Genomic DNA, 15,309 nt, shown 5'->3' on the forward strand with positions numbered 1-15,309 from the left:
CTCCAGGCCTGGAAGCTGTCTGGACAAGAGCGGGTCTGGGGGCGTGCCCGTGGGGCCTTGCCTCGATGTAGGCGGAGAGTGTCATGTAGATCTTCTCTCGGTAGGGTGTGACGCGGTTCAGCAGCAGCGAGTTGTGCATGGAGCTGTCCCACGCGGCCTCAAACTGGTAGAATGTTCTGGGGAGGCAGACGGGGGTGAAAAGTCAGGTCCCGTGGGCCACACTCAGTGGGGGTAGGGTCATGCACATGGAGAGATAGACGGGTGGGCCCACGGGGTGCAGGTCCAGAAGCCTGGGGGGGTCCAGGAAGGATGGTCCCCTCCCCGCTCAAGGCCAGGCTGGGGGTCTCTCGCCGCCACTCCCGGGGTCCCGGAGTTCAGCTGCTCGTGCCGGCGTGTTTTAGCTCACAGCCCTGGGCCGTGCGGAGACCGGAGAGGCAGGAGCAGAGCGGGGTGGGCTGGCCCAGCCTGGTCTGAGTGAGGACGGGCCTTTCTCCTGAATCCCAGGGAGGGCCCAGCTCTGCCCAGACCATCGGCTCCTCCCAGCAGCCGCTCGCCCCGGGGGGATGCGCAGGGCTGACGCAGGGGGCGCGGGCCGGGTCTCCCTCCTTGTCCCGGGATTGTGAGCAGGGTGGAGCCCGTGGCCCCAGGACCGCCCCAAGGCTGCAGGGTTCTGCTGGAGGCGGCTGTGGCCCCACCACTGGGAGCTGGAGAATTTGCCTGCACAGTTGCCGAGACCCGGAGCCGCACCCCAGCCCCCCGCACTCCACCCTCGCATCCTCCCGGAGGGCAAGACAGCGGCCGGCACCCCAGCATGGCCGCGCCCTAGCCCCTGGGTGCCAAGGCCAGGCAGGGGCTCAGACTGTGCCATGGCTACCATCCCCCCATGGCACCGTCTGGGGCACGGCAAAGTGGGGGGCCAGGACAGGGTCACTGACACAGGGAACCCCAAGGGTCCAGAGGGAGATCAGGAGGTGGATAGGGGCCCCAGAGAGGGAATCAGGGGTGAAGGGAGCAGGGGGGAAGGGAGAGAACAGGGAGAGAAGGGAGGAGCAAGGGGAGCAGGGGGAGAGTGGGGGGGTGCAGGGGGTAGAATGGGAGAGGAGAGGGGAGCAGGGGGTAGGAGGGGAGAGCAGAGGGGGGCAGGGGAGAGGAGAGGGGAGCAGGAAGTAGGAGGGGAGAGCAGAGGGGGCAGGGGAGAGGAGAGGGGAGCAGGGGGTAGGAGGGGAGAGCAGAGGGGGGCAGGGGAGAGGAGAGGGGAGCAGGGGGTAGGAGGGGAGAGCAGAGAGAGAGTGGGGTTGCATGGGGAGAAGAGAAGAGTGGGGGCATAGGGGGAGCAGGGGAGAGTGGGGGTGCAAGGGGAGAAGGGGAGAGCAGAGGGGAGCAGGGAGAGAAGGGGAGAGCAGAGGGGAGCAGGGGGAGAAGGGGAGAGCAGAGGGGAGCAGGGGGAGAAGGGGAGAGCTGGAGGAGGGGAGATGTGGGGAGGGGGAGCACAGGGGGAGGAGCCCGAGAAAGGCGGCTGTACCTAGACTCATCTCCGAAGGGAGCGCTAAAGGGAGCAGCCGGACACACGCACACACACACAAGAAAGGACAAGTCAGGGTGTGCCCAGGACGGCAGCGGGCGGGCGCCAGGACACCTGAACGCCAGACACCCCAGGACACCTCCAGACGCTGGGACACCTGGACGCCAGGACACCCGTAGACACCAGCAGACCCAGATGCGCCCCTCCGGCCGGGCCCCCGCGGCGGCCCGAGCACGTGACCCAGGGGGCCCAGCAGCCTGGTGCCCACCCGGTGCCCACCTCGGCTGCTTCCTGGCCCGGGGCCTCTGTGTGGTGCTGCTGCTGGCTCCACGGCCCCTGTGCAGAGGCCAGGTGGGGCTGCCCGGCCCCCTGGGGGCCTGCCGGCGCCCGGCCCCCCATCCACACCTCAGCTCCGCCCACAATCTCCGTGGCTCCTGGCCCCTGGTGCAGGCTGGGAGGGCAACGCACCCCGGACTCAGCTCTCCGATAGCCACACGCAGAGGCCCGAGCACGGCCGGCGGGGGGACCTCTAGCCCCTGCTCATTCCGGGACCCCCTCCCTGGGCAGGCAGGCTTGCGAGGGGGACCCCGTGCGGCGGAATGCCCAGCAGGGACCTCAGGTGCCGCCTTCCCACACCGCGTCCACCCCTGGGGAAGGAAAGCACCTTCTGGAAGCCTCTGTCCCGTGTCTACACTCAGCCAACAGCCAGGGACACAGCCGGGCTGTTGCCAGGCGGGCGGCCGTGTAGGCAGGTGTGGACGCGCAGGTCCTGCTCCGGGCAGCGCCTGGCCAGCAGGGCCCCGGCGACAGCCAGGAGCCCAGAGTCTGTCTCGGGGACGCCCCTCGCACAGCGCCTGCTCACTGCCGCGCGAGCCTGGGTCTGCGCAGGCCATGCCCAGCCTGGCCACAGCCCCGCAGGACCCACAGCGACGGCAGGAAGCAGGTCGGCCCCCCTCGGGCGCTACGAGGCTGTCCGCCAGCATGGCGACCCCTCGCCGGACACCACAGGGAGACATTTGTGGCCCCGCAGCGGACCCCACAGGGCCACCGAGCGTGTCCAGACCACCCAGCGCACCTCAGCACCTGGGCTGGCGAGCTGCCTGCCTCCCGCCACCCCTTTCCCTGCAGGCCCCAACACTGGTCACTGCTCCCTTGGGGGCGGGGGTGCGGGGGAGGGGTCAAGGCTCAGGGAAGGAGGAGGGAGGCAGCCGGGTCTGCGGGGGCGGCAGCTCAAAGCAGCAAGATCAAGAGGGGGCAGAGGGGATGAGCAGGAGCAGGGAGTGAGGACAGGGAAGGGGAGGAGAGGAGCAGAGGGGCGCCCAGCCTGGGCGGGTGGGGGAGCAGGGGTGCGTCTGAGAGGGACCAGGTGCTCGAGGTACCTAGGCATGTCCGAATCAAGAAACTGCCTGCAAGACACAAACAACCACAGGTTAGTGAGCGGGCGGGGCAGGGCGGCGGCCAGGCTGGGCAGCAGAGGGGCTGCCCTGGGGGGCACAAGCCAGGCTTGGAGCAGGCGCGGGAGCCGAGGCGGGCGAAGCATGGGGCACCCTGGCCCTGCCCGGGCCTGCGGCCTCGGAGGAGCAGCAGCCCCCTCCCGAGCCGGCGCAGGCCAGGGCAGCCCGGGGCGGAAGGCCTCAAGCCACAGGCTGCGCAGGCAGGCGGGCAGGCGAGGAGGGGGCGGGTAACCCTTCCCTGGGACGGGCGTCACCACGGCGGCAGGGCCTGGGGCCCCCAGGTCAGTGGGAAGGGTGGGGAGACCCCTCCTGCCTCTCCATATCTGCTCCGAGAACCCAGGATGAAGGGAGGGGGTCAGGGGTCAGAAGTCAGGGGCGAGAGGTCACTGCCCTGCTCCAAAGTGTCCCTCATGCCAGCGTCCTCCCGCCCGAGTCCCCCACCTTCTCTGGGCAAACCCCGAAGCCACGTCGTCCCTTTCCTGCCCCGAGCTACACAGAACTCTGAGACTCTGGGCACTAAGGAGTGTCCCCGGTTGCTGTTCCCGCTGGCAGCCAGGAGGACACCGGACCCTGCCCTCCTCGGTGCCGCCCCCTGCTCCCAGCACGGCACCCGCACACCTGCCCGCAGAGACGCTGCTCTGTGGGCCCCTGGCCCCGAGCCCCCAGCCCCAGCCCAGCCGTGCCCAGGGACTGTGTGTGCCTGCACCCCCACGGCTCGGCTAGGCTGGGAGAACTTGACCGCTAGTGGCCGCACCCAGCAGCGCCCACTCCCGAGCTGCTTCTGAGACCCCCCTCCCGGCATAGAGCTGCAGCGGCACGGAAATACGGAGACCCCCGGCCTGCCCGTCCCCTACGCTGTGCCCGGCCCTCTACTGCGTGGTCCCTCGCTCCCTCCCTGCTGGGTGTGGCCGCCCTCATGGGATCCTGACTGCCGCCTGGAACTGGGGACTCACCGGTCATCCTGGGCTGGGTGGACGTAGCCGGAAGAGAGCACGCTGAGAGAGAGGATGTTGGGGTCGATGAGGGGCTCGTCTGTCTCCGGGGTATTCCGGATGCGGCCTGCGGAAAGGGGGTCGGTCGGGGTCACCTCGCGGGCAGGGGGTGGGTCCTGGGCATGGCCCACTGCCTCCTCCCTGGCCTCGGCAGGGTAGGGGGTCAGCGCCTGGGCGGGGTCCTCCCTCAGGAGAAGGACAGAGGCGCCATCCCCTCAGCCTGCCTGCACGAGTGACATGAGCACCGGGGCCTGCATCGGGCCCCCACGCTCCTCTGTAAATCCCAGGAGGGGCCCCAAGGCAGCCTTCAGAGAGCCACATGCAAGCCACGTCCCTCGGACCCAGGGATGAGCTCAGTCCCCACAGAGGTGTGCAGGGCGCCAGAACCTAAGCAGGGCCTGCTGGCGCGGGTTCCACTGGGCCCTGGGGAGTGCCGGCAGCCAGGGAGCAGAGGCCACGGTGGGGGCAGGGGGGCACCCCAATAACCCTGCCCCAGAGACGCGGCCCACAGCCAAGCCAGGTGCAAGCCCGGGTCCGCGCAGCCGGGCGCGGCCACACTCACCCACTACCAGCTCGCGGACCTCCTTCCAGCGGATGTGGCTGCCGCTCTCGTGAAGCAGCGTCACAGTGATGCGCCTCTGGATGCCCTGTGAGCGGTCACCGCGAGGGCTCAGGTCAGGGCAGGGCTGGGTGGGCCCCAGGGGCGGGGCTGGGGCAGGCCCAAGGGGCGGGGCTGGGACAGATCAAGGGGCAGGGCTTTGGGAGGTGCCAAGGGGTGGGGCTCTGGGCGGGGCTTGGGCAGGGCCCAGGGGGCGGGGCTTTGGGAGGAGCCCTAGGCCGAAGATGGGGCGGGGCACAAGGGGCAGGGCCCTAGGGCGGGACTCTGGGCGGGGCTTGGGAGGAGCCGGGGCGGGCACGAGGGGCGGAGCTTTGGGCGGGGCCTAGGGACAGGCCTGAGGGTAGGGCTTGGGGACGAGCTGGGGTGGGCTCTGAGCAGGGCCTGGGGATGAGGCTGGGGTGGGCCCGAGGGGCGGAGTCGGGAGCGCGCACCTGGTGCAGCAGGAAGGTGCCCATGCAGGGCATGCCGCCTCGGTGGTCCACCACGGCAGGGATGTAGCTGGGAAAGAGGCATTGCGGCAGGGCAGCTTGGAGGCAGGCCGTCCAGGGCACCAAGTTCAGGTCTGTCTGCCCACCCCCATTAGTCCCTCCGGGATGGGGTCCTGTCTGTCTTATCCCCTGCCCCTCCTGCAACACCCCTCAGGGAAGCGCATTCACTCTCCTCCGTGGCCCGCCATAGTCACTCTGACCCCCCACTCACTCCGTGGCTCCACTCCCATTCTCTGTGGCCCCCCACTCACTGTTCATAGCCCCCTCACTCCCCATGGTTCCTCCACACTGTGATCCCAGCACTCTCCTCCGTGGCCCCTCTACTCTCCATGGCCCTGCTACTCTTCGTGGCCCCGCTACCCTCCGTGGCCCCTCCACTCTCCGTGGCCCCCCTACTCTCCGTGGCCCCGCTACCCTCCTGGCCCTGCTACCCTCCGTGGCCCCGCTACCCTCCTGGCCCTGCTACCCTCCGTGGCCCCGCTACCCTCCTGGCCCCGCTACCCTCCTGGCCCCTCTACTCTCCTGGTCCCTCTACTCTCCTGGCCCCGCTACCCTCCGTGGCCCCTCTACCCTCCATGGCCCCCACTCACTCTCCGTTGGCCTCCAGCTCGCAGATCTCGAAGTAGACCAGCAGGTCATATTTGCAGTGACAGGGCCCAGGGCTGGGCCGCGCCAATGTGCTGAGTTTGGTGGCAGGCACTGGGGGGACAGGGCAGGCGTGTCCTCATGGCCTGGCCCTGGCCCTCACATGCAGGGACATTCAGGGAGGGGGGAGGGGTAGGGACCCCCACTGGCCACCCTTCCTGCCCCCATAGGCCCTAGCCCAGTAGCCGGGATGGAGTGGCCTCAGGAGGACTGGACACTGCGGGCTGCGAGGGCCTGAGGTGCTGGGTGGGGCGAGGGGAAGGTGGTGTTCGCGGCACCCTGGGCCCTGTGCCCTCGTCCTTCCTGCCCCCCCCCCCGCCCCTCCGCCGGCCCATGGGGACTGGGAGGGGGTGGGCGCCGGGGCCTACCTGGCTTGGACAGCGGCATGACCCGAGGGAAGTGTCGACGGGAGGGCCTCAGGGGGCTGTGTGGGAGGAAGAGGGTGACCACGGGGGCCGGCTGGTCCCCCTCCCACAGCTCACGGGGAGGCCAACACACTGGGGTGACTGTCCCCGGCCTGCGTCCTCCTCAGCACCCCAGACAGGACAGCCGGGATGTGTCAGCACCTCTCCTTCCTGACGCCCCAACAGGGCCGGGAGGACGCGGGGACCGAGGGCGGCCGGGCGCGGCTACCTGAGGGCGTCCTTGCAGAGCGGCGGGAAGGGGTGCTGCTGGTAGTGGCCGAACACCTCGAACACCACAGGCTGGCTGCGCACGTACTCCACGAAGGAGCGCGTCACCTCCACGGCGATCTGCGGGGCACGGCAGCCCTCAGGCGTCCGGGGCCGTCTCAGGCCCACCAAGGCGCCTGCCGGGGGACGGGCGGGTCCGGGGAACGGGGGGCCGAGGGAGTGGGACGGGCTCGGGACGTACGTTTTGCACATGGTAGAAGCCCAGCGGGGGGCCCCTGCCCGTGTTCTTCAGGGGCTCCGTGGAGAAGGCCTCGTCGTGGCGGTGGATGAAGCTATGGACCGAGGAGAGGTTGGGCCTGTCCTGGGCCCCAGCCCCCGCCACCCCCTGCCCCGCCCGCCCCCGCCCCCCCCCCCCGTCCTGCACCCACTCACTTGAATTGGCAGAAGATGTCGGCGTACTCGGCCGAGATGCTGGCGGCCTGCAGAACCGTCACCCGGAAGGTGAAGATGCTGCCCACACGCAGGTGGTCCAGCGCCACTTCCCCCGGCCCATCCACAGCCTTCTCGGGACTGTCCAGGAGGTGGCCCTCAGGAGACATGGCTGCAGGGAGCAGGCAGGTGTGGGCACAGCAGTCATGCACAGGGCACGGGACGCGGGCGGGCGGGCGGGCGGCACTCACCCGAGCATGTGTTGTTGTTGACCTCGTCGGCCGAGGGCCCCGCGTCTGCACCCCCGCCCTGGCCCTCCACAATCCGCAGCTCCTCCTGGGAGGTCCCGGATCGGGACAGGCCCCCCACCGGGCAGGACTCAGACTGGAACTGCAGGGGACAGAGATGGGGTGTCCACCCTGACCGCCTCGCAGACCCCATGGGAGAGGGTGGGCAGAGGCCCCGGCACCCCTGCCCCCGACCTGCTCTCAGGGCTGAGGGCCCGTGGTGAGCGGGAAGGAGAGCGGGAGAGGAGGCCGAGGAGGACGGGCGGCTGCCGGGGGCCAGTGTCCCAGGGGCCCAGGCCGGGGACAGCCCGGCTCCCTGGGGCCCCAGGTACCTTCTCAAAATGCTGGTCGTCAAAGGAGATCCTGGCGGTGCCCGATTGACGCACGCCGGAGCCGTAGTCGGGGGCCTCCTCGTCGGCTGCGGGGCAGAAGGCGTCAGGGCACGGCCTGGCCTGGGGAGGGGGCTGGCTGGGTGCAGACCCCAGTCCCCGACACGGGGCCTGCAGAGCCCAGTCCCTGGGTCCCCCCCACCCCCTGCAGGCACATTCCCACCTGAGATGGCCTGGACGGCCACGCACAGGGTCCTGCACCCGCCCAGTCCCTGCCCCACCCCCCGCGGGCACACTCCCACCTGAGATTGCCTGGACGGCCACGCGCAGGGTCCTGCACCCGCCCAGTCCCTGGGGTCCCCCCCGCGGGCACACCCTCACCTGAGATGGCCTGGACGGCCACGCGCAGGAAGCCCTTGACCTCGCCCTTCTCACTGACGATGGCCACGCGGTGCACCAGCGGCACGGGGTACAGCAGGTTGCTGAGGTACACGAAGGCCCTGGGGGCAGAGGCGCATCAGCGGGGTCCCGGGCCACGGCCACGGCAAAAGGCAGAGCGAAGCCGGCAGCGGGCACGGGCGGGAGGGCCAGGGCGGGCTGGGGCTGCCGCCGAGGGGGCTTGGCCTGCGGGGCCCCGGGCAGCTCCAGGACGGGCCGCGCAGCCGTGCACCAGCACCACCCGCCCCCTGCACAGCCACCGCTGGAGTGAGCCGGCCAGCAGGGGCGTTGAGCCGCGGGGCCTCGCCTGGGCGGGTGGCAGGTGTGGGCACAGCAGAGGGAGGCCAGGGTGTCCCAGGAGGGGGGCGTGGGAAGGAGCGGGGTGACAGCTCAGGACACCGAGCTTGGGAGAGTCTGGATCCACCTGCAGGGGCCACAGCCGCCAGGCGGGCCCTGACTCAGCCCTGACCCGTCCCGTCCCGTCCACCCTGACCCAGGCCCTGTCCTATCCCGTCCACCCTGACTCGGCCCCGTCCTGTCCCGTCCACCCTGACCCAGGCCCTGTCCCGTCCTGTCCACCCTGACCCAGGCCCCGTCCTGTCCCGTCTGCCCTGACCCAGGCCCTGTCCTGTCCTGTCTTCCCTGACCCAGGCCCTGTCCTGTCCTGTCCACCCTGACCCAGGCCCTGTCCCGTCCTGTCCTGTCCACCCTGACTCAGGCCCGTCCTGTCCTGTCCCGTCTGCCCTGACCCAGGCCCTGTCCTGTCCCGTCCTGTCTGCCCTGACCCAGGCCCTGTCCCGTCCTGTCTGCCCTGACCCAGGCCCCGTCCTGTTCTGTCCTGTCTGCCCTGACCCAGGCCCTGTCCCATCCTGTCTGCCCTGACCCAGGCCCTGTCCCGTCCTGTCTGCCCTGACCCAGGCCCTGTCCCATCCTGTCTGCCCTGACCCAGGCCCCGTCCTGTTCTGTCCTGTCTGCCCTGACCCAGGCCCTGTCCCGTCCTGTCCACTATGACCCAGGCCCTGTCCTGTTCTGTCCTGTCTGCCCTGACCCAGGCCCTGTCCTGTCCTGTCCACTATGACCCAGGCCCTGTCCTGTCCCGTCCTGTCCACCCTGACCCAGGCCCTGTCCCGTCCTGTCTGCCCTGACCCAGGCCCCGTCCTGTTCTGTCCTGCCCATGCCCCACACTGCTGGCCGGCCCTGCTTCCCCCAAGCAGCCTTGGACACAGTGTCCCCAGGTGACCGGCCACTGTGCTCCGCCTGCGGTATCCCAGCCTCCAGGCTCTGAGCTCGGGGCCTGCCTTGGAGAGGACCCCAGGGAGGAGCCTCAGCCCCAGCTCTCAGGGACGGGGGCTGTTCTGTGTGGGACAGTGGGCAGTGGTGGGCAGGGCCTTGCTAAGCCCCGGAAGGCTGAGGCCACGGGAGGCCATCACAGCCCCACTGAGGTCACCTCGGGCTTCCCAAGGGGCTCAGGGCTGGAGAAAGACTGGCACAGAGGGGAAACTGAGGCACACGGCCTGGCCCTAGGATGAGACTGTGGCACACGGCCCCTCACTTGTCCTCTTCCGGTCTCAGTCCCTTGCAGCACCTGTGGCACGCGGGGCAGCACGGCCACCCTGACACAGAGCCCTATCCCCAGCCCAGGTGGCGCCGTGCCCCCCCCCAGCCTGCCGGGGCCCAGCGAGGACCCGCCTGGTCACAGGTGTGGAGCCAGGCCCCCTCGGGGGAGCAGGGCTGCACCTCCTCCTGCCCCCACGCCAGCACCGGCAGCGCTACTGCCACCCTCATGTCCTGTCGCCACTGCCCACCATGTCACTGGCATGTCACATCACCATCACACTGTGTCACCAGCACCACCAGCCTGTCTCATCGCCATCCCTGTCCAGCATCGTCACCACCGCAACCCAGCTCTGCCACATCACAACACAGCACGTCTCGTCACTGTCTGTCACCATCACATCTCACCGCTGTCCCCGTCTCCGTCACCTCCATGTCCCATCACTGTCCCCATCTCTGTCACCTCCACGTCCCGTCACTGACACCATCCCTGTCACTTCCATGTCCCGTCACTGTCCCCGTCTCCGTCACCTCCACGTCCCGTCACTGACACCATCCCTGTCACTTCCATGTCCCGTCACTGTCCCCGTCTCCGTCACCTCCACGTCCCGTCACTGACACCATCCCTGTCACTTCCATGTCCCGTCACTGTCCCCGTCTCTGTCACCTCCATGTCCCGTCACTGACACCATCCCTGTCACTTCCATGTCCCGTCACTGTCCCCGTCTCTGTCACCTCCATGTCCCATCACTGTCCCCATCTCCATCACCTCCATGTCCCATCACTGTCCCTGTCTCTGTCACCTCCATGTCCCATCACTGTCCCCATCTCCATCACCTCCATGTCCCATCACTGTCCCTGTCTCCGTCACCTCCACGTCCCGTCACTGTCCCTGTCTCTGTCACCTCCATGTCCTGTCACTAGCATTGTCTCCATCACCTTCACATCCCATCACTGCCACCATCCCTGTCACCTACACGTCCCATCACTGTCCCGGTCTCTGTCACCATCACCTCCACGTCCTGTCACTTCCCCATCTCCGTCACCATCTCCGTCACTATCACTGCCATCGTTGCCATCTCGGTGGCTGTCAAGGCCACATCTCCACTGTCTCTCTGCAGCTGTCCCCTCACTGCCGCCAGCTCCGCCTCCGGCCACCGTCTGGGAAGCAGAGCCATTCCCAGCCCTGGTCCACGGGCCTAGGTGGCAGCTGGCTGTGCCCTGGGCAGGGCTCTGGTCTATGGCTGCGCCACATCCTGGCAAGCCTGCCCAGATGTGGGTGCCAGGGGCCAGCCCGAAAAGTGGCTGCTCAGAGTTGGGCAGGGGCTGGGGAGCCCGGGAGGGCCCCAGGGACAGGGAGACACCAAGTGGCCTGTGTTCTGGAACCTTCCCCTGGCGGTCACCCCCACCAGGAGCCCTCCCCAGACCCTCCCACCTGGACAGCCCTGCGCACCCCTGCACACCTGTTCTGACCCATTGTCCAGAGAGGCGTGAGCAGTGGGGTCACCGGTCTCCAGCCCCCCGCCCAGACAGGACCCCGGTCCCCGCCGCAGAGGGAGGCCCTGGGAAGCAGCAGGTCCGGGCGAGCGAGGCAGGAGGCAGCACGCACATGCTGGGCGACGCGAGTGGCCCCGAGTCCACTCAAGCTTTGGAGAGGGCCAGCGGCAGCTGGAAGGGTGGCAGCAGCCCGGGGCGGGCGCGTCCGGGCGGGCTCGCAGCTAGCTCTCACCACCATGGCGGCCGCACCCCGAGGAAGCCCCGAGCAGCCGGGCTGGCGGCTGGCAGACCCAGAGGAAGGACGGTGCGAGAAGGACCCAGCTCTTCCCGTGACGAGCACTGCCCCGCCCGTTTCTCCCGAGTCCTGCGGCCACTCGCTTCCAGGTGCAAGCAAGACTCTGCCCTGCCCCCCGGCTCCTCTGCCAGGGTGCCCAGGGTAGACTGAGGGCGGGCCGGGCGCTGTCCTGTCCTCTGACCCCCACGTTAGGGCCCGCGCTGCCGGCTGCTCGCAGGGCCTGATGCAAGCTGGGGCCCCCTGGGGTGGGCTCTTAGCACTCCCACGCCCGGAGCACCAAGGGTGGCGGCAAGGCCACTGTCCCTCGCCATGAGGGCGGCGCCCAGGGGGTCACAGTGCCCCCGGTCGCAGCCCTGGGGTGGCAGAGCGGGGCCCGCGCAGCCTCTCTGGACCCGGGGGCGGCCCTGCAGACTCCTGCCCTCCCTCTCGCCTGCAGGCTGCCTGGTTGCCACCGTGGACCCTACGCTGCGGGGCAGGCCCCAGGCGGCCGTGGCAGTGCCCCTCTGCAAAGAGCTGGCTCCTTCCGGCGTGCTGCGCCCCCACCAACCTTCCTACTAAACAGAACAGCGGGGGCCGGTCGTAAAATGGGTCCCGGCCGCCACACAGCGCGTGCTCCCGGAACACGTTGTCCTCCAGGTCCTCCTCCTCCTCCTCCTCCCCCACGCTCTGCTCCTCGAGGGCAGGCTCGGTGGCGTCGGAGTCGGGGCTGGAGAAGGTGGGGGAGGGGGTGGGAGCAGCCATGCGCTGGCTCATGCACGCGTCGAGAAGAGGGTAGCTGCCGCAGCCAGCGCCCACTGAACTGGGGGCGGTGGGACAAGACAGAGAGAGTTAGCCTCAGCCGAGGCCAGGGCGGGTGTCTGCGTCCCACGGAGCACGACCACCAGAGCCTGTTTTAATTTTCTGGTGGTCCGCGGACGGTTCTGGAAGGTTCTGGAAGGTTCCAAAATGCCCAGCAGGCCTGATGTGGGTGCTGCATGTGAGGACCTCATGACCTCGCCTGTGCTGAGTTGTGGGGTGGGATCTGGCGTAGACCCCAAGCAGGGGAGAGAAATCTGGGCCAGGCCTGCCTTGGGGTGCAATGCCCAGCTCTCTACTCCATCCCCCTGTGGGCTGCCCAGCCCCCTGCAAGCCCATGGCCGCCTGCTGAGGGTCTTCTGCTCTGAGCAGCGGGAGCCAAACCCTGAGTGCAGAGTGATGGTGGGGGAGGGCAGGCACCCCCTGGGGCTCAGGTCCCCGCTCCAGTCAGGCCCAGCTGTGGGAGGAGACCCCGTCCCCATGGCCTCTCCCCTGCCAACGGGCACGGAGACACCTACCTGCCCACCAGCCGGAACCAGGGGAAGCGGTCGTAGAAGGGGTCCCCGCCGGTCATCACATTGTCACAGTCCTCGATGACGCTGGAGGGGACCTCAGCCGCCCGGTCATACATTTCCCGCATCAGGTCCAGCCGTTGCCTGCAAGGGTCAGCAGTCAGCTCAGGCCCAGGCAGTGGCTGGCACTGCCCGCACCCCCGGGAACTGTCCTGCAGGGGGTCATCGAGATGCGGGGGTCTGCCTTCAGCCCCCCATCACACTGGCAGCCACAGTCAAGGGGCTGTGAGCCTGTGACCCACGACACCTAGGGGCCGTGGGGGCCAAGGTAGGAGGACAGCGGCCAGTGCAGGGTGCAGAGGGGGCCAGCAGGGAGCCCTCAGCCCTGGGGCAGGGAAGTGACAGAGACATAGACCAGGGAGGGCTCAGAGTGCTGCTCTCCCCCGGCAACCAAAGCATCCCCGAAGAAGGGAAACCTGTGTCCTGCTCAGGGCTGGGCACCAAGGGCTGACATTGGGTCCCCAGTCACTGGGCGTGTGGACTGCGGGGCACAGTGGGGGGAGTCTCCCCACCCCACGCCGACTGCCTGACTGCCCTCCCACAACCACAAGCAGCGGAGTGACAGGGGCACCCCTGTGGCCCTTGGCTCCCAGGCCCTTCACTCCACCGCATCCTGGACTGCTCCTGCCCTCCTCCCCCACTCCCACCGCAGCTCCGCCCTCTGACACGCCCCTCTCAAGGACCCTTCCCAACTCTGGCCCCGCCCCCATGACATGCCCCCTCCCACTCCTGGCCCCGCCCCAACACGCCCCTCCCATATCTGGCCCCGCCCCTCTAAAATACGCCTTCCCACCTCTAGCCCCCCCAACCCCTCTGACACACCCCTCCCATCTCTGGCCATGCCCCTCCCACCGACACGCCCTCCTACCTTTGGCCCCTCCTCTCCCGCCTGCGGCCCCGCCCTGACACGCCCCTCCCACCTGGCCTGCTTCTCTGGTCCCTCCAGCTCAGCTACCGAGAGGGGCTTCACCGCGCTGGGTGAGTCTGGCTTCCTTCCAGTCCCGGAGACTGGCCAGGAGAGCTCCCGTGGGGACCTGGGCCCCGAGAACGCCAGCGCCCGTGCCACTGTACCTGAGCTTCTCCAGTGTCCAGTAGTGGGTGGCCCCGTTCTTCTGGTCCTGCACCTCCACGGCCACGATGGTGCGGGGGAAGGGACGCGTCTCCCGCTCCTTGGCGGCCTCGGGGGGCAGCAGGTCGGGGGGCAGTGGTGAGTAGAGTGTGTCTGTGAGCAGCACGAACTGGAACTGGACCTGGCGTGGGTAGGGGTGACGGGTGGGTAGGAGCAGGTCCCGTGGGGCCTTCCCGAGCCACACCAGGAGGCACCAGCCACGCGTGCGGGGTGCGCGGCCCCACCTTCTTCTTCAGCTCCACGCTGATGGCGTTGGCCTCTTTGAGGAAGATGGCGTTGCCCCACAGCAGGTCCCGCAGGGACGTGAACTGGTACCACTTCCACTTCCGGAAGGCCCACAGCGCCAGCTCACATTCCCGCTCCGTCCACTGCACTGTGGGGACAGGCGTGGGGCGCTGAGGCCCGGATGGGGTGCCCAGCCTCCCCCAGCTGCTGGGCACTCAGCTAGAAAGGCCTGGGGAAAGGCGACCCACACGTGGGCAGGAGGATGTTGGGGGCGCAGAGGCCCGAGAGCGGGGCTGGGGTCAGCCCGTGGGGGCCAGCTGAGAGGGGCAGGAGGGCAGGATGGTCCAAACCTGCTGTCCCGGGGGCTGTGGGAAGAGACAGGAGAACCAGGGGTCTGTGGTCCCTGGGCACAAGCCACAAGCCAGCAAGACAGGAGTGAGCACGGATGTGCATGTGTGGGTGTGCACAGGGGTGGACTGGCACACATATCCATGTGTTTGCGTGGGCACACATATGTGACGCATGTATAGTGTGAGTGCAGGAAGGTGTGAGGGCATGTATGAATGTAAATGTGCAGGCAGATGTGTGGGCTTCTGTATGGGTATGCACAGGTGTGATGTATGTGGGTGTATGTGCATGTGTGTATCTGTAAATGTGCATGTATGTGCATGTAAATATTGCACATGTGTACATGTGTGAGTGTGCACATGTGTATGTGTTCATATGCATGTGTGAACGTGTGTGCGTGTGTATGTTCACACGTGTATGCACATGTGTGTACATGTGTGTGCATCTGGGTGCATGTGTGTGCTGATATGTACATGTGTGTGCTTTCCTGCTTCACTGAAGAGCCCCAGTCTGGACTCCATGGTGCACCTCAGGCCATGACAGGTGTCCCCAGAGGAGAGAGGGGTTTTCTCCCCAAGGAGTGGGCACATGGTGCCTCTAGGGAGGCGGCGGAGAGACCCTTCCCTTGTCCAGACCCAGGCTTACCCCTCACACAGGGGCCCTCACCTTCATCCTCTGGTTCCTCCTCCTCCTCGTTCACCTCTGGGTAGTACCTGGACTCCACCTGCTTCTGCAGGGCCTCCAGCTTGCTCTCATAGTCCTGGGGACCAAACCAGGACCACGGCCCTTATGGACACAGGCCCCTGCAGCCTCCCCCAACCTTTTGTGCTGTGGACAGGCCCTCCATGCCAAGGTCCCTAGACACAAACTTGCAGGGGGTCACTAAGGCTGGGAGGAAAGGGATGCTGGGGACCAGGGTGGCAGCCTGGTGGGGGAAATGCCCTTACCAGCCTCTGCTGCTCTAACAGGTATGTGGCCTCTTCTCGCTCTCGGCGGTACTGGTCCTCCAGCTCCTGAAGCCTGTGAGAGCCGTGATCCAGTGGGGTGAGTGGGCAGGTT

At 68.2% G+C, this 15,309-nt stretch overlaps 2 protein-coding genes across 15 annotated transcripts in view; one reads left to right on the plus strand and one right to left on the minus strand.

Moving 5' to 3' along the window:
• The window catches only part of KIF1A (kinesin family member 1A), a 46,825-nt gene that overhangs the window by 6,317 nt on the left and 25,199 nt on the right, over nucleotides 1–15,309 (minus strand). For 2 of the 14 annotated variants that reach the window (XM_055122959.1, XM_055122957.1), the window contains 20 exons: nucleotides 15,198–15,270; nucleotides 14,917–15,010; nucleotides 13,902–14,050; nucleotides 13,620–13,798; nucleotides 12,495–12,632; nucleotides 11,729–11,980; nucleotides 7,779–7,897; nucleotides 7,401–7,486; nucleotides 7,033–7,171; nucleotides 6,785–6,953; nucleotides 6,594–6,684; nucleotides 6,354–6,472; nucleotides 6,089–6,144; nucleotides 5,666–5,774; nucleotides 5,019–5,085; nucleotides 4,531–4,615; nucleotides 3,930–4,035; nucleotides 2,902–2,928; nucleotides 1,523–1,546; nucleotides 62–176 (listed from right to left, as the gene is read on the minus strand). In XM_055122959.1, coding sequence (XP_054978934.1) covers nucleotides 62–176; nucleotides 1,523–1,546; nucleotides 2,902–2,928; nucleotides 3,930–4,035; nucleotides 4,531–4,615; nucleotides 5,019–5,085; nucleotides 5,666–5,774; nucleotides 6,089–6,144; nucleotides 6,354–6,472; nucleotides 6,594–6,684; nucleotides 6,785–6,953; nucleotides 7,033–7,171; nucleotides 7,401–7,486; nucleotides 7,779–7,897; nucleotides 11,729–11,980; nucleotides 12,495–12,632; nucleotides 13,620–13,798; nucleotides 13,902–14,050; nucleotides 14,917–15,010; nucleotides 15,198–15,270 — 2,197 coding nt within the window. The remainder of the gene's footprint in view (nucleotides 1–61; nucleotides 177–1,522; nucleotides 1,547–2,901; nucleotides 2,929–3,929; nucleotides 4,036–4,530; nucleotides 4,616–5,018; nucleotides 5,086–5,665; nucleotides 5,775–6,088; nucleotides 6,145–6,353; nucleotides 6,473–6,593; nucleotides 6,685–6,784; nucleotides 6,954–7,032; nucleotides 7,172–7,400; nucleotides 7,487–7,778; nucleotides 7,898–11,728; nucleotides 11,981–12,494; nucleotides 12,633–13,619; nucleotides 13,799–13,901; nucleotides 14,051–14,916; nucleotides 15,011–15,197; nucleotides 15,271–15,309) is intronic. The other 12 variants (XM_055122966.1, XM_055122964.1, XM_055122962.1 and 9 more) reach the window with 7 other exon arrangements.
• Nucleotides 8,382–11,721, plus strand: LOC129400070 (uncharacterized). Its single transcript, XM_055122971.1, has 2 exons — nucleotides 8,382–8,398; nucleotides 8,456–11,721. Exon 2 carries the CDS (start codon nucleotides 10,027–10,029, stop codon nucleotides 11,329–11,331), a length of 1,305 nt encoding a protein of 434 aa, XP_054978946.1. The 5' UTR covers nucleotides 8,382–8,398; nucleotides 8,456–10,026; the 3' UTR covers nucleotides 11,332–11,721.

Source organism: Sorex araneus, chromosome X, assembly GCF_027595985.1.
Source record: "Sorex araneus isolate mSorAra2 chromosome X, mSorAra2.pri, whole genome shotgun sequence".
NCBI classification, from domain to species: domain Eukaryota; kingdom Metazoa; phylum Chordata; class Mammalia; order Eulipotyphla; family Soricidae; genus Sorex; species Sorex araneus.

What these genes read in the sequence shown, in the direction of transcription:
- LOC129400070 (XM_055122971.1), top strand. Translation starts at nt 10,027, where the DNA reads ATGTCCCGTCACTGTCCCCGTCTCTGTCACCTCCATGTCCCGTCACTG.